The sequence below is a fragment of the Mauremys mutica genome, chromosome 1 (assembly GCF_020497125.1).
Source record: "Mauremys mutica isolate MM-2020 ecotype Southern chromosome 1, ASM2049712v1, whole genome shotgun sequence".
Lineage (NCBI taxonomy): Eukaryota > Metazoa > Chordata > Testudines > Geoemydidae > Mauremys > Mauremys mutica.
The window spans coordinates 150,356,061-150,380,891 of NC_059072.1; the positions used below are offsets into that span (position 1 = coordinate 150,356,061).

Here is a 24,831-nt window from a genome sequence, read left to right on the forward strand (position 1 = left end):
TTAATGGTAAATTCTCAGAATGGAGAGGGGTAACTAGTGGTGTTCCCCAAGGGTCAGTCCTTGGACCAATCCTATTCAATTTATTCATAAATGATCTGGAGAAAGGGGTAAACAGTGAGGTGGCAAAGTTTTCAGATGATACTAAACTACTCAAGATAGTTAAGACCAAAGCAGATTGTGAAGAACTTCGAAAAGATCTCACAAAACTAAGTGATTGGGCAACAAAATGGCAAATGAAATTTAATGTGGATAAATGTAAAGTAATGCACATTGGAAAAAATAACCCCATCTATACATACAATATGATGGGGGCTAATTTAGCTACAACGAGTCAGGAAAAAGATCTTGGCGTCATCGTGGATAGTTCTCTGAAGATGTCCACGCCGTGTGCAGAGGCGCTCAAAAAAGCAAACAGGATGTTAGGAATCATTAAAAAGGGGATAGAGAATAAGACTGAGAATATATTATTGCCCTTATATAAATCCATAGTACGCCCACATCTCGAATACTGTATACAGATGTGGTCTCCTCACCTCAAAAAAAAGATATTCTAGCACTAGAAAAGGTTCAGAAAAGGGCAACTAAAATGATTAGGGGTTTGGAGAGGGTCCCATACGAGGACAGATTAAAGAGGCTAGGACTCTTCAGCTTGGAAAAGAGAAGACTAAGGGGGATATGATAGAGGTATATAAAATCATGAGTGATGTTGAGAAAGTGGATAAGGAAAAGTTATTTACTTATTCCCATAATGCAAGAACTAGGGGTCACCAAATGAAATTAATAGGCAGCAGGTTTAAAACAAATAAAAGGAAGTTCTTATTCACGCAGTGCACAGTCAACTTGTGGAACTCCTTACATGAGGATGTTGTGAAGGCTAGGACTATAACAATGTTTAAGAGGGAACTGGATAAATTCATGGTGGCTAAGTCCATAAATGGCTATTAGCCAGGATGGGTAAGGAATGGTGTCCCTAGCCTCTGTTTGTCAGAGGATGGAGATGGATGGCAGGAGAGAGATCACTTGATCATTGCCTGTTAGGTTCACTCCCTCTGGGGCACCTGGCATTGGCCACTGTCGGTAGACAGATACTGGGCTAGATGGACCTTTGGTCTGACCCGGTACGGCTGTTCTTATGTTCTTAATGAGCCACCGTTTGCCAGCTCTGAATAAAACTGTTTGGGGTATAGTGTGATTTCAATCATATTACTTCCAGCTTCCCACACCAACAAGGGAGTGGATTTTACATTAAGAGCAATACACATTGATAAGAGAATTCTGCAAGAAAAGACCCCACATAAGCTTATCTGAGCTGTAGGGCAGATCCCAGGTCAATCGCTGGAATAAACTCAGCTCAGATGTTTATGGGTCAACAGAGCAGAATGCTGCCACCTGAAGTGTCCTGCTTAAAAGATGTACGGCTGACAGACAAATCATTTTATCCACTCATTATGTATCCCCACAGCTCCAGAATGCAGCACCATGTGCCACACTGAACTGTCTGCTCATTTCTTAGAGGAAATCACCTGCATCCTAGCCTAGATGACTTCTCAGAGCACCAAGAACAACACAGTGGACAGAGGTCCAATGACACGACACCTTCCCTCTATAATTTCCCCTGTTCACACAATAAGAAATCTGGAAGGATCCCAGAAATGCAAGGCACACCCTGTGACTTTGATATTTGCATTTTTTGGCTTGTGAAAAAGTCATAAGCACCTGGGACCTCTACTACAGTAACAGATCATCCACACTTCCTTTGAGGAGGGAAACCACCTCCTGCCTCCCTCCCCCTGCTAACCTCATGAGCTATTTTAAGCTCATATTTAATAGTGGCTCATAAACATGCTCACGGTCTGTTTCCTTATGAATTTTTTAGCAGACACAAGTGTGATGATGAAATTCTTGTTCAACACAGAGTCAAATTAAAGGCAAGAAAAGCAAGGTTGTAACCAGTTCCTATTAGTACTCTGACCAGACCGCTCATCAGTATTGTCCACCGCCACTTTCTGTCTCCACAAGGTTTGAGTCCTGTCCACTTAAGCTAACAGGAGTCACTCCAGCTCTGCAGTGAAAATGGAAACCCTAAGGGATTGTGCCATTCCTGTGCACCACCTTGTGGCCGAGGTTGGCATTGCAGGTGAACCATGTTGTATTAAGTATCAGAGGGGTAGCCGTGTTAGTCTGGATCTGTAAAAGCAACAAAGAATCCTGTGGCACCTTATAGACTAACAGACGTTTTGCAGCATGAGCTTTCGTGGGTGAATACCCACTTGCATCTGAAGAAGTGGGTATTCACCCACGAAAGCTCATGCTGCAAAACGTCTGTTAGTCTATAAGGTGCCACAGGATTCTTTGTTGCTTTTACATGTTGTATTAATGTAGATCAGTGGTTCTCAACCTGTTCACCATTGTGAGCCACAGATGCAGCTCTCTGTGAACTATTTGGGCCACATCCACACAATATATATACAACCTGTATGGCCCTGAGGATGTCAGATGGGTAGTAGCTGTGCGCTGATTGGGCCACAAGTGGCCCGCGGGTTGAGATTTAGATGGAATATGTGGACAAAAGGTATTAACATAACCCTGTCACAGTCCAACATTAAACAGTTTTAAACAAGTATCAGAGGGGTAGTTGTGTTAGTCGGGATCTGTAAAAAGCAACAAAGAGTCCTGGGGCACCCTAAAGACTAACAGATGTATTGGAGCATAAACTTTCGTGGGTGCATACCCACTTTGTCAGATGCTTTAAACAAGATTCAGGTTGGGTATACAGAGATCTGAGCTTGCTTAGCAGCATGGCAAACACACCATTAATATCCTTCTTAACCTTTTATTAAAAATAAAGAAAAGAAGGAAAAATAGTTAAAGCATTTAAAGTGTAAAGTATTTGTGATGTTGCACTCCATATGTTTATGGAAATAAGCTTATGAATATGAATATGATGTAACTGGAATATGTTTTAGGCAAAACATCTCTTGTAAGTGTAACCCTTCTGCTCCTCTGAGTTGGCAGCAACAAGGGCCGGGTTCAGTATCCAGGGGTTCCGTTTCAATAACACAATGCAAAACCGGCTTGAGCCCCCACCCAGTGACCTGGGACAATTACATACCACCCCCCCGGGCGGCTCTAGGAGGCAATAGTTCCCCACTCGCAAGCACAGAGTCCGAGTGTAGAAAAATCCTTTTAATAAAGGAGGGAAAAATGCTGCATCACATTGGAGAAACACCACAAACCGGATTATAACACAAACCATAAGCAAAAAAAAACCAATCCACCTCCAAGTACGTTTGGCAATGTCCTTTCCCCCTTAGGGTCTTAAGTCCAATCACCCCAAAGTCCAACAACCCAAAAGTCTCTGTCTCTGGTCAGTGCCACCCCAGAGTTCAAAAGTTTATCTGCAGAGTTTTACCCCCCCCCAAGCCTCGGTGGAAATGTGGGGGAGGATGCACACAGGATGTTAAGGGGCACCTTACGTGGGCCGGGGCCAACTGCTCCACCTTTCCGTGGAGTTCTGCTGCAGCCTTCACCACAACTGGCTCCACTCCACCAGCTGTGCCGCTCCTCCAGCCAACCCGTGAACCGCTTCAGCCGTCCCCACAAACCGCTCCACTCCGCTCACTGTTCCATGGGCTGCTCCAACATGCTGCAAACTACTCCGCTCTGCCAGCCGCTTAGCGATAGATCTTCAGGCTCCCCCACTAGTTAACACAGCATTCAGTGATCTCAGCTCAGTAAGCTTAGCTCTTTTAGTGATTTCAGCTCTTAGTGATTTCAGCTTGTAGTAGGGGAGCCCCAGTGCTGGTGCACCATTGACCCAATGTGAATTCAGGTCAGCAGCCTCTAGATGGACTCCTAAAGGATTCAAAATTAGCTCTGCTCTTCAACAGTGGAGAGAGGAGAATGTGCAATCGGTGTTCCAGGCCCTCAAAAGGGGGGGCCATACCATCAGATACACACACCAGTCCCCAACCTCTCTCAATTCACTGGGTTTTGGCACCCATGTCCCTTGTATAGCAAATGCTACTTAATGGATCGTGAGACATCTCTGTCGTAACGCAGTCTCATAGTTGCTCATTCACATAATCAGGGTGACAACACTTTATCTCTCCTGCCCCAATAATCAAAGAAATTGGGGGTCCCAGAGCTGTCAAAATAACCATCCCAGGCTGCCGTCGACTATCCTAGGTGGGGTGGGTGTGCCAATGCAAATACTTGAAATTCCTTTCCACACTCCCCATACTTCACCACCAGATGTCAGGGTAGAGCTCATCCTGACTCTGCTTACATCAGGTATCATTACAAAGCTTATGATCTACTGAGTGTGTTCATCCCATTTGTTTGCATGTATTATTTCTATGTCTGGAATTAGGAGAATAAGATATAAACTTGTATTACTGATATAAACATATTAAGTGGAAGCCATTATGGGTGCTTCAGAATCAATGACCTGTAAATGGCTCTGTTTATTTGCAAACCTTCCTGGGTCCCTGCAGGCCAGCCCTGGAAGAATGGAGGCTGGGGTCTCGCAGGACATATGAACATGTCACCTGATACTGGAATCCATTTTAAACCGGGTGCTTTTCTATTTAGAAGGAGGGGTGGGGACCCAGAGAGACAAAAGATTCCACCTTGTGCCAAAGCTATAAAAGGGGGAGGAACAGAATCAAGGGGGTTGCCAGGCATGAGAAAACCCCTAGTTTCCACCGAAGATGTCTGCAGGAACTAACAAGGTCTGTACCAGGGGAAAGGATTGGGCCCACACTTGGAAGGAATCTAGTCTGTGAAAGAAGCTTATTGAAACATCTCTGAGGGTGAGATTTGACCTGTAATCAGTTTCTTATTGTATTAGCCTTAGACTTGCATGTTTTTGCTTTATTTTGCTTGGTGACTTAACAGACAGAATAAAGTATTACTTGAAACCACTTAAATCCTACTTTTTCTACTTAATAAAATCACTTTTGTTTATTAATTAACCCAGAGTAAGTGATTAATACATGGGGGAGCAAACAGCTGTGCATCTCTCTCTCCCTCAGTGTTCTGAAGGGTGGACAATTTATGAGTTAACCCTGTATAAGCTTTATACAGAGGAAAATTGATTTATTTGGGGTTTGAATCGCATTGGGAACTGGGTGTCTGGGTGATGGAGATAGGTGATCTGCTGAGCAGTTTTTGGTTAAAGTCTTCAGCTTTGGGGGCGTGGACAAGAGCTGGGTCTGTGTTGCAGCAGTCTAGCATGTCTGGCTCAACAAGGCAGGATTCTGGAGTCCCAAGCTGGCAGGGAAAATGGGCTCAAACGTAATTCCAACACGTCAGGTGACAGTCCCAAGGGGGTCTCTGTGACCGAACCCATCACAGTATTAAATAAGGGGTTTTTATTTTAACAACATCCCTTGTTCACTCTTCCTTTTGTTGGAGAGAGTTTGTAGAAGAAAAAACGCTGTTGTCTGACAGGCTTTTAGATGGTATCAAAGATGACAATAACTGTCCATTTTGGAGAAAAGAGAAGATGTTAATTAAGGTAGTCTGGAGCTATTGTTGTTGCTGTTGCTGTTAAAGTCCGAACCCATTTCCTAGAAGACAGAACAAAACACACTCACACAAAAGGGAAGAAGAAAGAACAGCAAAGATAGAAGGATAGAACTATGGAGTAGTCAGTCTGACTTCATTGGGAAGCTACTAGATCAATGTATAAAACATTCCATTTGCAAACTGAAGGGGCAATCACTAGCAGCCAGCATACATTTACAAAGAACAAATCATGCCAGACAAGCTTGATTTCCGTCTTTGACAAGGTAAGTGGTTTGGTGGATAGAGGGAATGAGATGAACATAATATACCTGAATTTCAGCATGGCTTTTGACACAGTCACACATGATAGTCTCATAAGTTAACTAGTTTTCTTCCAAATAACATGGAAAAAGCAGCAAGCAACTGTTCTTCCTGACAACCACTGACAATGTTAGGTTTATTTACATTTCTGTGTGTAGATCCCAGCCACAGAACAAATATTGCTGCTGTGCTAAGTTGATGTTGGTGGGGAGAACTGGAAGGAGTTGCATGAAGAAACCTTTTCCCCCATTCCCCACCTCTTGCCTTTAACTTTGTTCAGTTCCAAATTCTGTGAAACAGGAAGTGGTTTTGCACCACATTCAGTTTATTCAGTGTGTTCATGTCTACAGAACTAATATTGCTGCTGTCTTTGCTGTGTTAATTTGCTGGGGGTGGGAAAGGGGTAACTTTAGTTAAGAGGAATTGTGTGAGGAGGAGACCACTCACGCTTTTATTTCCTGTTGAACTTCCTCTCTTCCTCCCAACAAAACACTGGACAACTGCTTTGGCACCACATGTGGTTTATTTACTGTTATGTGCGTTTCATGTTTGCAGAATAATTCCACACATAGATTTTCAGAATCTCTCTCACCTCTGGTCTGCTTCTTTTTTCAGTGTAGAAGCCCCAGAGTACGTGGGTGAAGTGTATGCATGGGGCATCTGGGGGGAGTACACTGTGAGGATTTTGGATCACTTGTGCTGTTACTGTAGCCTAGCCCACAGATAGGTAGTAGAAGTGATGGCTAATGTTTCCCATGTGTTGTTTTGGACAACAGTTACCTAAATAAAACAAAAGTTTGTTGACAATGAGTAATTCTGGACTCCAGAATGGTTTCTTTAGAAGGTCTTTAGGAGCATAACAAAGGAGTGATGATCAGGAACACACCCAAACCCCTCAAAGCAGGAGATGGAGGAAGAGATGCTAAGCAAACACAGCTGTTCAGATGTTGCTTAGGGCACAAACAAGGCTCCACCTTCTCCATCTGTCGTGCTGTCTGCAGGAATGGCTGCCCTGATTGCTTCTATAATTTAACATTTTTACAAGGATGGGTTGCTGGCCTACCACTCCACCCTCAAGCTGGGTAACGAGTTTACTGCTTTTCATCTGGTCGCAACCCTTTGGCCTGTCCAGCTTGGGTGGCCCTATCAGGAATTACACTCCTATGTGGGGGGAGAGATAGCCCAGTGGTTTGAGCATTGGCCTGCTAAACCCAGCATTGTGAGTTGAATCCTTAAGGGGGCCATTTAGGGAACTGAGAAAAAAATCTGTCTGGGGATTGGTCCTGCTTTGAGCAGGGGGTTGGACTAGATGACCTTCTGAGGTCCCTTCCAACTCTAATCTTCTATGATTCTATGCATAGCTCTCCAGTCACTAGAACACACAAGCTCCTCTGCCACATCAAGGTGCAGTCCCCAGGAAAAGATCAGAGAAACAGAACAAACTTAATTAACATGAGGAACAAATAAATCCGTTCATGCAATCTAGCTGAGTGTGGGGCTTCACATGCAGTTGTGCTGAGCACCCAGAGGGGCTTGCTGCTTGTCACTAGCAAGGCACTGTGAGAGACAGCCCAGGCTGGAGAAGTTAGTGGGCACAGCCACAGACAACACAGATAACATTTCACTACCCCTCCATTCAGTACTAATGTGATTTGTCATCCAACACCAGCCAGATTTGATCACTTTGAGTGTTATATTCTTGGGGGCAGCCAGTTTAGGAAGAAATCACTTGAGGGCAGACAGCTAACAAAACTACCATTTTATTTACAGACACAGAGCTCACCCAACCAGCCAAAGCTGGCTGAGCTATCCCCTAATAATCTAACTCAGTTGCCATAAGAACAAAAACCATGACAACCAAATACACAACATATTCCTCCGCCCCCAATAAGAACATCCCCTAAATAAAACACACACTAGACTAGAGAAGGAGGGTAGACTGCCTCCATTCCCGGCTAAACCCTGGGGATTATTTTGCCCCATAACCGTGGGTTCGCCCTAGCTAAAGATCCGGCCGATGAGGAGGCCTTCTGTCTCTAGGTGGATTACGGTGAACTTCTCGTCTTGTTGCACCCGAAGGTACCATGGGCTCAGGGTCCGCAGCACGAACAGGTGAGGAGGTGGTATCAGCTCGTGCTGGGCAAAGGGGTATCTCAGCCGCCGGCAGTAATGGAGGAGAACAGTCAGGAACAGGTGATTTGTGATTCGGTGTCTCACCAGAAGAGGTGAAGTCAGACCACTCAACTGAAGATGTGTCCTGAGGACTGGCATGACCTGGCAACAGCTGATCTACATGTCACCGCCAGGTAAGATTCTCTGCAGTCCGGACTGTGTAGGAAACAGGTCCTGTTTGAGTGATGATTGTGGCAGGGACCCATTTAGCTCTGGAAGCATAATTCCGAGCCAAAACTGGCTGTCCCGGGCTAAAGGTTTGGTCTTTTGCTCTGGGTGCCCATCTGATGACTTGATTTTGTTGCTGATGTTGCACAATTTGTCGGGGTTCAGAAGGTTTCAGCAGATCAAAGCAAGTGCGCAGCTGTCGTCCCATCATTAGAAAGGCCGGGGATGCCTGGGTCGTAGCATGAGGTGTGTTTCTGTAAGAAAGTAAGAAGGTATCCAGACGCTTTTGAATGGAGTGTTGTCCCCTTGCTGATTTCAAAACGTGTTTCATTGTCTGCACAAATCTTTCAGCTAATCCGTTGGTGGATGGATGATATGGAGCTGACGTGATGTGGTGTATCCCATTTGCCTTCATAAAATTTTGAAACTCCTGAGAGACAAACTGCGGTCCGTTGTCGCTCACAAATTGTTCTGGCAGACCAAAACGACTAAAGAGACCTTGTAGTTTTTGGATAGTACTCTCTGCAGTAGTGGACTGCATTATAGACACTTTTGGCCATTTAGAATGGCATCTACTGCCACCAAGAACATGCTTCCTTCAAGAGGGCCAGAGAGGTCAATGTGAATACATTGCCACGGGTTTTCAGGCCAGTCCCATGGGTGTAGGGGTACCCACTGGGGTGCATTCCTCACACCCTGACATGACATACAAGCTTTTGTCTTCTCTTCAATAGCACTGTCCAATCCAGGCCACCAAAAATAGCTTCGTGCAATTTCCTTCATGCGCACTATTCCACAGTGACCGGAATGGAGCTGTTCTAACATCTGTGATCTCAGTGGTGGTGGAATAATGACACGTCTCCCCCACAACAAACAACCAGATTGGACCGATAACTCCGTCCTCCTGGACATGTAGGTAACAAGGTCGGGTGAGACCAGAGAGGTTTGTCGAAATTTTCCATGCATCACCAGGTCCATAACGTGGGACAATACTGGGTCAACATGAGTTGCCTTCTTTATCTGAGTAGCAGTGATGGGTGTATTCTCTACATGTTCAAAGTAGAAGATTTCCTTTTGGGCACTATCTTGATGTTTGACCGGCAAAGGCAACCTTGAGAGGCCATCAGCATTGCTGTGCAGAGTGGATTTCCAATATTTGATTTCATATGTGTGTGCTGAAAGTAACAATGCCCAACGTTGCATACGACTAGCAGCTAATGGGGGAATGCCTGTGTAGGGTCCAAAAATTGACGTCATAGGTCGATGGTCTCTGAGAAGAGTAAACTTTCGCCCAAACAGCTACTGATGAAACTTCCAAATTCCAAAAACAATTCCTAATGCATCACATTCGATTTGGGCGTAGTTAGTTTCTGCTTTGCTTAGAGTGCGTGAAGCAAAAGCAATAGGTCTCTCTTTTCCCCTGAAGGCATGATGTGTGACACAACTGCTCCCACTCCATAAGGGGAGGCATCGCAGGCCAATTGTAGGGGTAAGGATGGATCAAAGTGCGTTAGAACTTCAGAATTTAGCAATGCATCCTTAGCTTTGTTAAATGCAACATCATAGGCTTCAGTCCACTTCCAGGCCTTGTTCTGCCCAAGGAGCTCATGAAGTGGTTTTAGCAGTGTGGCTAACTGTGAGATGAACTTTCCATAATAGTTCAGTAGTCCTAGAAATGAGCGCAGCTGGCTTAAATTTCGAGGTGGGGGAGCCTCCACAATAGCTTTAACTTTTACAGGGGCCTTATGAAGACCTGCAGAATCAATGATGTGTCCCAAATATTCAACAGAGGGCTTGAAGAATTCACACTTGTCTTTGCGAACTTGTAGGTCAAACTCTCCCAGTCTTTGTAGGGTAGCCTCTAAATTCTTTAAGTGATCCTCTTCATTTCTTCCAGTGACCAGGATATCATCCAGATAGCACTGAACTCCTGACAAGCCATACAAGATCTGGTCCATAGCCCTCTGGAACAGGGCGGGAGCAGACGTTATTCCGAAGGGTAGGCGACAGTATTGATAAAGGCCCCTATGAGTCACAATAATCAACAGCTCTTGGGACTTTTCATCGACATCCATCTGTAAATATGCTTGACTCAGATCAATCTTACTGAACTTTTGTCCCCCAGCCAGGCCTGCGAAGAGGTCATCGATGCGGGGAAGCGGGTATTGCTCTGCATACAACACTGGGTTGACAGTGACTTTAAAATCACCGCAAACCCGGAGAGAGCCATCTTTCTTCACTATTGGAACGATAGGAGTGGCCCATGAGCTATGGGTAACTGGTATTAGGACTCCATTGGTGACCAGGCGCTCCAGGTCTGCTTCAACTTTTAGCCTGATGGCATATGGCACAGTTCGGGCTTTCAGATATTTTGGTGGACTGTAAGATTTAATGTTCAATGTCACAGTGATTCCCTTCATGCTTCCCAAATCATCTGCAAAAACAGCAGCATGTTTCCTTAGTATAGGGGTTAGACTGATTTCTTCTTTAGTCATCCGGTGCACTTCTGCCCAGTTCAGTTGAATCTTCCCAAGCCAAGACCTACCCATTAAGGCTGGGTAGTTACCTCTCACCACAAACAGTGGCAATTTAGCAGCCTGTCCATTGAGCTCCATCTTAACATCAGTAGTGCCCAACATGGGCACAGCTTCTCTCGTATACGTCTTCAGAACAGTTTTTGTTGCCTTAAGCGGAAGATGCTGTAGCTTTTCTTTATACACAGTCTCGGAGACCAGCGAGACGGCTGCACTGGTGTCCAGTTCCATGCGTATAGGTTTGCCATCCAACAACGGGGTTACCCAGTATTCATGTGAGCCTACTGCCAAAGACAAAACATGCAGTGGCACTTCCTCTTGCGATGAGGTGTCACCGTGATAATCCTGGGTCTGCTCTAGCGTATGCAGGGTTCCTCTTTTTGTCGGCCAGACCACAGGCCTCTTTTTCTTTTGTTTACAGGCACACTCAATGTGTCCCTTTTTGCCACAGTGTCGATACACCAGGTCCTTACACCAGCATTTTGATGCCTGGTGACCCGGCTTACCACAGAGGTAATATTCTTAACTCTGCACAGTTTTGTGGGTCGGTTCTTGTGACACTGTTTGCACCCTAGGGGATGCACCGATGTGTTGCGCCTCCCTTGTAGCCAGTTCCATGGAGACAGCAATATCAACAGCCTTCTGTAATGTAAGCTGAGCCTCTGTCAGTAGGCACTTCCGTATAGCTTCACTGTAGAGGCCACACATTAACCTGTCACGCAGGGCATCATTTAACATCTCTTTAAATTCACAGTGTTCTGCTAGCTTTTTTAAAATTGCTACAAATTGTACAACTGTTTCATCTTCCTTTTCGTCTCTTTTGTGGAACCTATATCTTTCAGCAATTACCAGTGGTTTTGGGGAAAAATGGGACCCCAGGATTTCCTAAATGTCACTGTAAGATTTAGGCTTAACAGGGTGTAGTAAGCTGCGTAGCAGGGAGTAGATTTTAGCCTCTACAACACTTAAGAATATTGGAATCTTCTTCGCTTCGGTAATGTCATTTGCAATAACAAAAAGCTCAAAACGCTCAGTATACACATGCCATTGCTTTATATTCTCATCAAAAGGTTCCAGTGGCCTGGTCAGAGTAGCCATGATTTTTAGTTTCACTTTCACAGTCAGTGCAAACAAGCAGTTTTTTTGTTTGTTTGTTCTTTACCTTGACTTCTACTTCCTTCTGTTACTGCAGCAGCACCGGAATCCCATCCATCGTCGCCACTTGTTATATCCTTGGGGGCAGCTGGTTTAGGAAGAAATCACTTGAGGCCAGAGAGCAGACAGCTAACAAAACTACCATTTTATTTACAGACACAGAGCTCACCCAACCGGCCGAAGCTGGCTGGGCTATCCCCTAATAATCTAACTCAGTTGCCATAGGAACAAAAACCATGACAACCAAATACACAACATTGAGCAACACTGCTCTATCTGCTGGATATCTTGGCAGAGTAGGTAAATACTCATGTTTGCTCCTTAAGTCTCTCCCCTTCCCAGCTATCTGTCAGGGGAGAACTCATTCAGACCCTGTTTACACAATTGTAGCCATACCACTAAAACCAAAGAGCTGGGATGGTACCCCTGGGATCAGCTGTATTAGAAACACAGGGAACAACCCCTGCTTCTTCTGTGGAGCCCAGACTTCTCAGGGCTTCATGAATGAAACAGGAACAGCAGTGGTACATTGGCATTAGGAGTGTTTTCTTCTTCAGATGTGACCATCAGTGGCAGCAGAGTCTTGTAGAGCTTCCTGTTCACCCTCTTAGAACTTTTTCTTAATGCTTACTGATTAAGTTACGAGTGACTATTGCTCATCATAGAATCATAAAATATCAGGGCGGGAAGGGACCTCAGGAGGTCATCTAGTCCAAACCCCTGCTCAAAGCAGGACCAATCTCCAACTAAATCATCCCAGCCAGGGCTTTGTCAAGCCTGACCTTAAAAACCTCCAAGGAAGGAGATTTAACCACCTCCCTAGGTAACCCATTCCAGTGCTTCACCATCCTACTAGTGAAAAAGTTTTTCCTAATAGTCAACCTAAACCTCCCCCACTGCAACTTGAGGCCATTGCTTCTTGTTCTGTCATCTGCTACCACTGAGAACAGTCTAGATCCATCCTCTTTGGAACCCCCTTTCAGGTAGTTGAAAGCAGCTATCAAATCCCCCCTCATTCTTCTCTTCTGCAGACTAAAGCATCCTAGTTCCCTCAGCCTCTCCTCATAAGTCATGTGCTCCAGCCCCCTAATCATTTTTGTTGCCCTCCGTTGGACTCTCTCCAATTTATCCACATCCTTCTTGTAGTGTGGGGCCCAAAACTGGACACAGTACTCCAAATGAGGCCTCACCAGTGCTGAGTAGAGGGAAATGATCACGTCCCTCCATCTGCCGGCAATACCCTACTTATACAGACCAAAATGCCATTAGCCTTCTTGGCAACAAAGGCATACTGTTGATTCATATCCAGCTTCTCATCCACTGTAACCCCTAGATCCTTTTCTGCAGAACTGCTGCTTAGTCATTCGGTCCCTAGTCTGTAGCAGTGCATGGGATTCTTCCATCCTAAGTGCAGGACTCTGCACTTGTCCCTGTTGAACCTCATCAGATTTCTTTTGTCCCAATCCTTTAATTTGTCTAGGTCTCTCTGTATCCTATCCCTACCCTCCAGCGTATCTGCACTCCTCCCAGTTTAGTGTCATCTGCAAACTTGCTGAGGGTGCAGTCCACACCATCCTCCAGATCATTAATGAAGATATTGAACAAAACCGGCCCCAGGACCGACCCTTGGGGCACTCTACTTGATACCGGCTGCCAACTAGACATGGAGCCATTGATCACTACCCGTTGAGCACAACAATCTAGCCAGCTTTCTATCCACCTTACCGTCCATTCATCCACCCCATACTTCTTTAACTTGCCAGCAAGAATACTGTGGGAGACTGTATCAAAACCTTTGCTAAATCAAGGAATAACATATCTACTGCTTTCCCCTCATCTACAGAGCCAGAAGGCAATTAGGTTAGTCAGCAATGACTTGCCCTTGGTGAATCCATGTTGATTGTTCCTGATCACTCTCCTCTCCTCTAAGTGCTTCAGAACTGATTCCTTCAGGACCTGCTCCATGATTTTTCCAGGCACTGAGGTGAGGCTGACTGGCCTCTAATTCCCCGGATCCTCCTTCTTTCCTTTTTTAAAGATGGGCACTACATTAGCTTTTTTCCAGTCATCCAGGACTTCCCCCGATCACCATGATTTTGGTTACAATGAATGAGGAACTACCTCCTGTCCTTGGAGGGACTCTGAGACACTAATGATAATAACCAGGCAGGGGCAGCTCCAGACCCCAGCATGCCAAGCGCATGTTTGGGGCGGCATGCTGCGGGGGGGGGGCACTCTGCCGGTCGCTGGAAGTCTACATTAGACTTTTCCCAGTCATCCGGGACCTCCCCCATTCACCATGAGTTTTCAAAGATAATGGCCAATGGCTCTGCACCAACTCCTTTAGCACCCTCGGATGCAGCACATCCGGCCCCATGGACTTGTGCTCGTCCAGCTTTTCTAAATAGTCTCAAACCACTTTCTCCACAGAGGGCTGGTCAACTCCTCCCCATGCTGTGCTGCCCAGTGCAGTAGTCTGGTAGCTGACCTTGTTTGTGAAGACAGAAGCAAAAAAAACACTGAGTACATTAGCTTTTTCCACATCCCCTGCACTAGGTTTCCTCCCTCATTCAGTAGGGGGCTCACACTTTCCCAGATTTTCTTCTTGTTGCTAACATACTTGAAGAAACCCTTCTTGTTACTCTTAACATCTCTTGCTAGCTTCAACTCCAAGCGTGATTTGGCCTTTCTGATTTCACTCCTGCATGCCTGAGCAATTATATTTATACTCCTCCCAGGTCATTTGTCCAAGCTTCCACTTCTTGTAAGCTTCTTTTTTATGTTTAAGATCAGCAAGGATTTCATTGTTATTTACTATTCTTTCTACATATCAGGATGGTTTGTTTCTGCAACCTCAATAAGGCTTCTTTATAATTCAGCCAGCTCTCCTGGACTGATTTCCCCCTCATATTAGCCTCCCAGGGGATCCTGCCCATTAGTTCCCCGAGGAAGTCAAAGTCTGCTTTTCTGAAGTCCAGGGGCTATATTCTGCTGCTCTTCTTTCTTCCTTATGTCAAGATCCTGAACTCAACCATCTCATGGTCACTGCATCCCAGGTTCCCATCCACTTTTGCTTCCCCTACTAATTCTTCCTGGTTTGTGAGCAGCAGGTCAAGAAGAGCTCTGCCCCTAGTTGGTTCCTCCAGCACTTGTACCATAAAATTGTCCCCTGTACTTTCCAAAAACTTCCTGGATTGTCTGTGCACTGCTGTATTACTCTCCCAGCAGATATTAAAGTCTCCCATGAGAACCAGGGCCTGTGATCCACTAACTTCTGTTAGTTGCCGGAAGAAAGCCTCATCCACCTCATCCCCCTGGTCTGGTGGTCTATAGCAGACTCCCACCATGACATCATCCTTGTTGCTCACACTTTTAAACTTAATCCAGAGACTCTAACGTTTTTCTGCAGTTTCATACTGGCGCTCTGAGCAGTCATACTTCTCTCGAGTGGTGAGCTGGAGCTGGTTCCCACCAGTTCGTGGGAACCAGTTGTTAAATTTAGAAGCCCTTTTAGAACCGGTTGTCCCACAAGGGACAACTGGTTCGAAAAGGGCTTTTAAATTTAACAAAAGCTCCAGCAGCTCCCTGCCCTTCCCCCGGCCCCAGCTCACCTCATTCTGCCTCTGCCTCCTCTTCTGAACGCTCCCTCGGCTTCTCCTCCCCCTCCCCAGCTTCCCGCGAATCAGCTGTTTGCGCGGGAAGCCTGGGAGGGCTGAGAAGGAAGCAGCAGCTTCCCGCAGGGGAGCTGGGGCAGGGGCGCAAGCGGGAGGAGGGCTCCAGGTGCCGCATGGCTCCAGCCTGGCCCCCAATCCTGACCCCGACCCCGGCCAGCACATTTCCAGTCCTGGACCTGGCCGGCTGGGCGGCGCGGCTCTGGCCTGGCCCCTATCCGGGTGCGGCTCCAGCCCGGCCCCCGGGTCCGGCCCCGACCTCGGCCGCGCGGCGCAGCTCCGGCCACTGGGCCTGGCCCCAGCCGGGCGGCGCAGCTCTGGTCCCATACCCGGCCCGACCCCACCCCGACCTCCAGGCAGCATGGTAAGGGGGCAGGGAGCAGGGAGGGAGTGTTGGATAGCGGGCAGAGGAGTTGGGCGGGGCTGGATTATTGTCGGAGCAGTCAGAGGGCAGGGAACAGGGCGATTGAATGGGGACAAGGGTCCCCAGGGGGCAGTCGGGAAGGAGCAGGGGTTGGATGGGGCAGGTGGGGGGCAGTCAGGGGTAGGGATTCCAGGGACAGCCAGGGGACCAAAGGGGTGGTTGGATGGGGCGCTTTGAAGGGAAGGCTGTGCGTGCCTGGGAAGCTGTGTCCCTCCAGAGGCGCTTGAAAATCCAAAGGGGCCCTGGGTGAGTTTGTGATGAGGTGAGTGTGAAGTGTGTAAGGGGGAGGGTGTGAAGAGGAGGTTTGGAGAGGCCAAAAGGTGCTGCTGATGTGGTAGGTGAGGGCAAGGTCCCAGGAGGGTGTTGTGTGAGGAGCTGTGTGTTCCCGAAAAGGAGGGCTGGTGGGCAAGGTCAGGTGCGTGTGTCCAGATGTTTTTGCAGGGCTGTTGGTGCGTCCAGAGGCTTTGGGAAGGAGAAGAGGGCAAGGGGTGTTGTTGGCTGCTGGGCCCATGGCAGGGTGCAGGCGTACGCTGAGCATAGCTGGTGTCTTGGAACTGGGCTTGGCTGCTGTGCCCCTTTCCTCCTTAGTATAGTGGTGAGTATCCTTGCCTGTCACGTGGGAGGCTGGGGCTTGATTCCCTGACAGGGAAGGTCACCCCTTTTGAAGCGGGGACACAGAAATCCCTGGCCCGCCCACCACATGCCTTGCTTTCTCCTTCTACGGCCACTTCCCTTCGCACCCCACACTCATGACTTTCAGCTCCTGAGAGACAATGACCTCGCAAGGACATGCTAGCCTTAGCGAAAGCCTCTCCGTGGTCTTCCGCCACAGGGCCCAGCTTGGGGGCCTGCCCGTGGGGGCACGTTTCAGAGTGGCAAAGGGAAATACGCTGGCCAGGGGCATGAGGACAATGGCCCAGACAAACAGGGAGGGACTTGGTCAAGGGGTGGAGGAAGACAGAAAAACGGACAGGCGTGGGATTGGCTTCCTGGCTGTTTTCCTTTGGTCACGATTTTCCCTGTGACTGTAACGGGGAGACTTGAGAAATACCTGCCGCCGCCGGCGAGGTAGGTGGTCGCCCCGAGAGCGCACAGCTGAACATTTTGTGCTGGGTTGTTCCCCACACCAGCGCTGGGCTGTGATCGTATAGTGGTTAGTACTCTGCGCTGTAGCTGCAGCAACCTTGGTTCGAATCTGGGTCACGGCATTGCTTTTTGCTGGTGGTGGCGGCAGGGGGCTATCCTGCAGCACGCCTGGTGGCTCAGCCTGATTGCGTCCATTTGCAAAGACAGCCAGCAGCTGGTCCCTACTTTCTGCTTGGTAAAGGAAAGGCCGTGGGGTCCATCCATGAGAAGAAGAGTCCCAGGAATTGTTGCTGGGCGGCAGGTTGGAAAAGCAGCGCATTCCCTCCTGGAAAGGGCTGCGTTTGGCATGTGCGTCCAGTGCATGTTGAAGGGAAGGATCTGCGTGCCTGGGAAGCTGCGTCCCTCCAGAGGCACTTGAAAATCCAAAGGGGCCCTGGGTGAGTTTGTGATGAGGTGAGTGTGAAGTGTGTAAGGGGGAGGGTGTGAAGAGGAGGTTTGGAGAGGCCAAAAGGTGGTGCTGATGTGGTAGGTGAGGGCAAGGTCCCAGGCAGGTGTTGTGTGAGGAGCTGTGTGTTCCCGAATAGGCGGGCTGGTGGGCAAGGTCAGGTGCGTGTGTCCAGGTGTTTTTGCAGGGCTGTTGGTGCGTCCAAAGGCTTTGGGAAGGAGAAGAGGGCAAGGGGTATTGTTGCCTGCTGGGGCCCAGTTCTCTCTTACATATAGTGCAACTTCTCCATCTTTTCTGCCCTGCCTGTCCTTCCTGAACAATCCTTCCTTTACGATTTGTCTACAATCCCCCTCATCCTTTCCCGCCCACCTGCTCCAGGTCTTAATCACCCATCCCATTAATTCTGCTTTCCCCCCATATCTGCACTCATTCCCCTTCAGAGCCCTCTGTAAAATCATCTCACCCATCAGACCAGCACATTCTGGTCCCTCTCCTGGCTCTCTCTCAGGTCCTACACTAGAGCTAGCAAATTCCCCAAAAATGCATCTCTCAGAATCATAGAATCTCAGGGTTGGAAGGGACCTCAGGAGGTCATCTAGTCCAACCTCCTGCTCAAAGCAGGACCAACCCCAACTAAATCATCCCAGCCAGGGCTTTGTCAAGCCTGACCTTAAAGTCCTCTAAGGAAGGAGATTCCACCACCTCCCTAGGTAACCCATTCCAGTTCCTCACCACCCTACTAGTGAAAAAGTTTTTCTAATGTCCAACCTAAACCTCCCCCTCTGCAACTTGAGACCATTACTCCTTGTTCTGTCATCTTCTACCATTGAGAACAGTCTAGATCCATCCTCCTTGGAACCCCCTTTCAGGTAGTTCAAAGCAGCTATCAAATCCTCCTTCATTCTTCTCTTCTGCAGGCTAAACAATCCCAGTTCCCTCAGCCTCTCCTCATAAGTCATGTGCTCCAGCCCCCTAATCATTTTTGTTGCCCTCCGCTGGACTCTCTCCAATTTATCCACATCCTTCTTGTAGTGTGGGGCCCAAAACTGGACACAGTACTCCAAATGAGGCCAGTAGTATAAGGGCCCTACCATCAATCAAACCCTAACCCCGCCCCTAACCCCGCCCCTTGACCCCTGTAGTCCCTCCCACCTGTCACCGGAAGTCCCACCCTCTGGGGTATTACTTCCGGGGTCAAGATGGCCACATGACCGGAAGTGAGGTGGTTCATGTGACCCCTCTAAGAACTCCTCCCACCCCCCTCTACCAATCAGGAGGGGTTTCGTCCCGGAAGGACCACCCCCCAGAAGAGATTTGCCCAATCAGGGTGACTTCCGGGGCAGGTGACCGGAAGCGAAGTGGGTCATGTGACCCCTCTAAGAACTCCTCCCACCCCCCTCTACCAATCAGGAGGGGTTTCGTCCCGGAAGGACCACCCCCCAGAAGAGATTTGCCCAATCAGGGTGACTTCCGGGGCGGGTGACCGGAAGCGAAGTGGGTCATGTGACCCCTCTAAGAACTCCTCCCACCTCCCTCTACCAATCAGGAGGGTTTCGTCCCGGAAGGACCACCCCGAGAAGAGATTTGCCCAATCAGGGTGACTTCCGGGGGTGGCCACATGACCGGAAGCGAGGTGGGTCATGTGACTCCTCTAAGAACTCCTCCCACCCCCCTCTACAAATCAGGAGGGGGTTTCGTCCCGGAAGGACCACCCCGAGAGGAAATTTTGCCCAATGAGGGTGACTTCTGGGTTGGGGTGAGCGGTCCGGAAGTGGGTCGTGTGACCCCTCTAAGAACTCCTCCCACCACCCTCTACCAATCAGGAGGCGTTTTGTCCCGACAGGACCACCCCGAGAGGAGATTTTGACCAATCGGGGTGACCCCTCTAAGAGCTCCTCCCAAGGCCCTCCGCCAATCCGAGTGCAGCACCATTACCCCATAAGTCCCAGCGCCAGACAGAGGAGGCCATTTCTTACCAAGCACACGTGTTTTAGAAAAGCGTGGAAAGGCTGCCGAGAGGAAACATGGACTCCTTCACCACCCCCGTCAGAACTTCGGACTTTGTTTTAGACCCAAGCACCATACTTATGTGGCGCAGGCGCTACGGCAGCGACAGTTCTGAGGAGGAGGAGGGAGTGACCGAGGGGAGCCCTTTGGCCCAGCCGTTGATGGATACGTCGGAACCCAAACCCGACACCCTCGTGAGGCACCCCGAGGAGCCTGATGGCCTCTCTTTGTCCACCCCCTCAGAACCTGATCGCCGCTCGGAGGAGTCACCGGTGGACAAGGCAAACGGAAAAGACGGCGCTCAGGTAAATGAATGATTAAGAAACGACGGTAGAAGAGGGGGTAATGAGGCTAGGAATGGGGTTTGTGTAAATTTAAAAAAAAAAAAAACAACCAAGCAGTTGGTGTACTTATACTGTTTCTTTTTCTGAAAATCTCTCAACAGCTCGACAATGCCTTTCTAGACGCCTTAAAGAACTTGCGTATCAGTAACCCGGTGGGAGTAAATAGATCGAACATCAGCTGTTTTTGCTCATGTCCTTTTCACAGATTTTAAGCCAAAAAAAAAAAAAAGGACAAAATGGAAGAATGAACCAGCTCAGACTTACCAGGGGGTGATGGCGTCCATTTTACAGCCGTCTGTAAAAACAAAACAAAACAAAACCAAAAGATTATGTTAAACCAGGCAATTAATAAAATTTTTATTTAAATGTGTCAATATGAGTGTGCGTGTCCATTTTTCATACTTGTGGTAGTAAAAGAATGAACCAGCTCAGACTTACCAGGGGGGTGATGGTGGCCATTTTACAGGCGTCTGTAAAAACAAAATGGAAGAATCAATCAGCTCAGACTTACCAGGGGTGATGGCGTCCATTTTACAGCCGTCTGTAAAAACAAAATGGAAGAATGAACCAGCTCAGACTTACCAGGGGTGATGGCGTCCATTTTACAGCCCTCTGTAAAAACAAAATGGAAGAATCAACTAGCTCAGACTTACCGTGGGGGTGATGGCGTCCATTTTACAGCTGTCTGTAAAAACAAAACAAACAAAAAAAAAAAGATTATGTTAAACCAGGCAATTAATAAAATTTATTTAAATGTGTCAATATGAGCGTGTCCATTTCCATACTTGTGGTAGTAAAAGACGGTACCGGTAGCAGTCATGTCTACGCCGACGGCTCTTTTAAAGAAAATATATTACAATCCCAGGGAAGTTGGGAGCTTTGGCGGAGTGAACCCTCTTTTTCGAGAGGCTAGAAAGCATAGTAAAACTTTAAATAGAAGACAAGTAACAGCTTGGCTTTCAGACCAGGATGCTTACACTTTACACAAACCGGCTCGAATACATTTTAAAAGAAACAAGACCATTGTTTCAGATGTGGATGCGCAGTGGCAGGCAGATTTGGTGGATATGCACCGGTTCTCCAAACACAACGGCGGTTTTAAGTACATCTTAACAGTGATAGACATTCTATCCAAATATGCCTGGGCCTTAGGCCTAAAAGACAAGACGGGTGGTGAAGTATCCAAGGCCTTTAAAGCTATTTTCAGCGAAGGTCGCGTGCCTCAAAAATTACAAACTGATCGGGGGAAAGAATTTTTAAACAAACCTTTAAGTGGATTGTTAAAGCGGCATGGGGTTCACCATTTTGTTACTAATAATGAAGTCAAAGCAGGGGTTGTGGAGCGATTTAACAGAACTTTAAAAACTAGGATGTGGAGATATTTTACAGCCCATAACACCTTTCGCTACATTGACGTCTTACCTGACTTTATAAAGAGTTACAACCAGAGCTTTCACAGAACTATACGTACCAGACCCCTTGATGTTAACCCTTCAAATTCTCTGAAGGTATGGAAAACGGTTTACGGAGATGGTTTTAAAATAAAACGGGTTGTTGCCCCTTTTAGAAAAGGTGACCACGTGAGACTATCTAAAACCAAAGGCGCTTTTGAAAAAGGTTATGAACAGATGTTTACCGATGAGATATTCATAGTGGATGAAGCCTTAACCAGGAGCCAAAGACCTGTCTACCGATTAAAAGATTATGAGGGTGAGGAGGTGACTGGATCTTTTTACCCTGAAGAATTACAAAAAGTAAACCCCAAACGAGACAGGATTTATAGGATTGAAAAAATTCTAGCGGAGAAAGGAAAAGGGAGAAAAAAACAGCTACTGGTGAAATGGTTGGGTTGGCCTGATAAATTTAACAGCTGGGTGGAAGCTTCTCAGCTCTGTGACATTTAGACACGAAACAGAAAAAAAAAATCCTCCTGCAAAAGACAGAGAAGAAAAAAATTAATAATGAGCGATGGCGGGTTTTACATCACTTTGCCCAGCAATGCCAGCTCTGCAGTTTTTCCCCAAAACACCATCTCGAACTTTACAATACGGCTAATTAAGCCCTTGGATCTCCCTGGTGCCTGGGAGGTGGGGTTAGTGGAAATACAATACCCGCACAGCTGGAATACTATCAATGAAGACACCCCTTTTGAAATCACCTTTGGCGATAAGACGTGGAATTTTATCCTACGACGAGGTTATTACTCGACCATACCTGAATTACTGGAGCATATGAACAGCGCCGTGGCTCGTCACTCCGGACCACCTGAGGTGGTCATGAACTACGACCCTGTGGGCAGAAAAGTGAGACTTAAATCTACCGATTTTATGTACGGGTTTTCTACTGGCGGTGAGCTAGCTAACATTCTGGGTTTGGGCCCCAAACGCAACGTCCAAAAATTTTCCTTCTCGGCAGACATCACAGGGGGTTTTAACTCCTTGTATCTGTACACGGATATCGTAGAGTACCAGTTTGTGGGGGACTTTTCTGTTCCCCTGTTACGCTGCGTCCCTGTCCGAGGAAGGAACAATGAGTTTGTTACCATCACCTACGATAAACCTCATTACGTCCCTGTCAGTAAACACCACATCGACACCATTACCATTGAAATAAAGACAGATCAGAACAGAGGCGTTTCATTTCGCTTTGGCAAGGTGATCGTCAAGCTGCATTTGCGACCGCGGAGAGAGCGAGGTTTCTAAAAAGAAAAAAAGCAAAACACTATTATGGCGATCGTAAAAAATTATGGCGACCCCACCATCTACAGGAACTATTACAAAGCCCAGGCTGGATATGCCCTTCCCGGATATCATGGGGCCCCGTGATGTACGGGGCTGGTGTGGGTGGAATATTTCGTAGCCTCTTTCGAAAAGCTGTACCGCTTTTGAGGAGAGGGCTAGAAATTATTAAACCCCACGTAAAAACTGCCGCTCAAAACATAGCTAAAGACGTGGTAGGTCATGTCTCCCGGGCTGTTCTGGAGAAGGTGGGGAATACAGCTTCACAGGAAGGAGCGGGGCTGATGTACATTAAAAGGAGGAAGAGAAAGAGAAATACGTCATACCCGCGACGCACAGGTCCCCCGAAACCCTTTAAAAGAAGGGCTTTGACACGCAGGGCCAGCCATAAACGAAAGTCCAAGAGGAAGCCTGGGCAAAAGAGGAGACGCGCGCTGCCTGCTAAAAGAGACATATTTTAATCGATATGGCTTTTGTTCACTGCGGGTCTGAAGAGTGCGCCAAATCCGAACTAGACTTGTTTCAAATAGCCCCTACGCAGACCAGCATCGAAAAAAGCATTTACATTGAGGTGCCACCTCTATCGGCCGTTACGGAGTCTGCCCCCATTGACTTTTTTATAGCAGGGAATGGCATAGATTATATGGATTTAAACAACACGCTGCTTTACCTGTGTTGCAAGATTGTAAAAGGAGACGGAACCGAACTTGCCGCGGACGCCGAAGTGGGCCTGGTGAATTACCCTGTGGCCTCTATTTTCAGCCAGTTGGATGTTACTCTGGGAGACCGCCTTGTAAGCCAAAGCAACAATTGTTATCCTTACAGGGCCTTTATAGAATCAGTGCTCAATTACAGCGATGACACCCTCGCCACGCAATTTTCTGCCGGTCTGTTTTACAAAGACACTGCTGGACAACATGAAAAAACAGAGTTGGATGGAAGGAATCTAGGGTTTGTGAGGCGTGCAAAGCTGACGGCCGAAAGCAGAACGGTAGAGCTGCTGGGCCATCTACACAGTGACCTGTTTTTTCAAGAAAAACTTTTGTTAAACGGAGTGGATGTGAAAATTAAACTGACGCGCAGTAAAGACGCTTTCTGTTTAATGGGCAGCGCGGCTGAAGGCTTTAAACTGCGCATTGTATCAGCGTCCCTTTTTGTGAAGAAAGTACGGGTGGCCCCGGGTGTCCGTCTGGGGCACGCAGAGGCCCTGCTTGCCTCTAATGCTAAATACCCCGTGGACCGTGTGGGAATGAAAGTGTTTAGCATCCCTGCGGGCAGCAGGGTCAGTAACCAGGAGAACCTGTTTTTGGGACAGTTACCCAAAATGCTCGTCCTAGGGTTTGTGGATAACGATGCCTTTAGCGGAAGTTACACTAAAAATCCCTTTCATTTTAAACATTACGATATACATTTTGTGGCCTTGTATGTGGATGGTGAACAGGTACCGACCAAGCCTCTGCAACCGGACTTCGAGGCAGGACGCTGCGTGAGAGAATACATGAATCTGGTACAGACAGCTGGTAAACACATGAAAGATCGTTCTTTGTTAATTGACCGGGAGGAGTTTGCACAGGGTTACACCTTGTTTGCCTTTGACCTGTCTCCCGACCAGGAATGTGCAGATCATTATTCCCTAATTAAAACTGGGAACCTGAGAGCAGAAATACGTTTTGGAAAGGCTTTGACAGTCACCGTTAATATGATCGTGTATGGGGTTTTTGACAATGTCATAGAGATAAATCAGAGAAGAAACGTTCTGTTTGACTACATGTGAACATGGACACCGTGCAGCTCTCACGTGTCTTATCAACGGATCCTTACACGAAAAAGAATTTCTTAGATGTGTTCCCTTGTGATTGGCTCCCTGGAGGCAAGCTGTCTCAGAGACCCCTAGGTTTGGTGGTGAACACGCATCCGCACAACCAACCGGGTGAACACTGGCTCGCCCTGTATCTGGCGGAGCATAACCGTGGAGAGTTTTTTGACTCATATGGGCAACCCCCGAACAGCGTGTTGTTTCCTAAAAGCATTATGAAATTTTTAAACAAAAATGCCACAGACCTGGTATTTCACAATAGACAATTACAAGACCCCCGCTCCGTCGCCTGTGGCTATCACTGCGTGTTTTTCTTACATCATCGTAGCAAGGGTTTATCTTTTGAACGGCTTTTAAAATTGTATTCTAATGACCGGATGGTAATGAATTTTGTAAAGAGTAAATTTAAATTCTTGGGCATGCCTAGCCTTGCTCAAAA

The 24,831-nt window shown here is 47.4% G+C and overlaps 1 protein-coding gene across 1 annotated transcript; it reads left to right on the plus strand.

The window, feature by feature from the left end:
* The first annotated feature begins 23,042 nt into the window (after window positions 1-23,042).
* LOC123350707 (uncharacterized protein F54H12.2-like) lies at window positions 23,043-24,350 on the plus strand. The gene has a single exon (XM_044989411.1). It carries the CDS (start codon window positions 23,043-23,045, stop codon window positions 24,348-24,350), a length of 1,308 nt encoding a protein of 435 aa, XP_044845346.1.
* Window positions 24,351-24,831: the final 481 nt, after the last annotated feature.

Coding starts and splice junctions, on each gene's coding strand:
- LOC123350707 (XM_044989411.1), top strand. CDS start 23,043: ATGGCTTTTGTTCACTGCGGGTCTGAAGAGTGCGCCAAATCCGAACTA.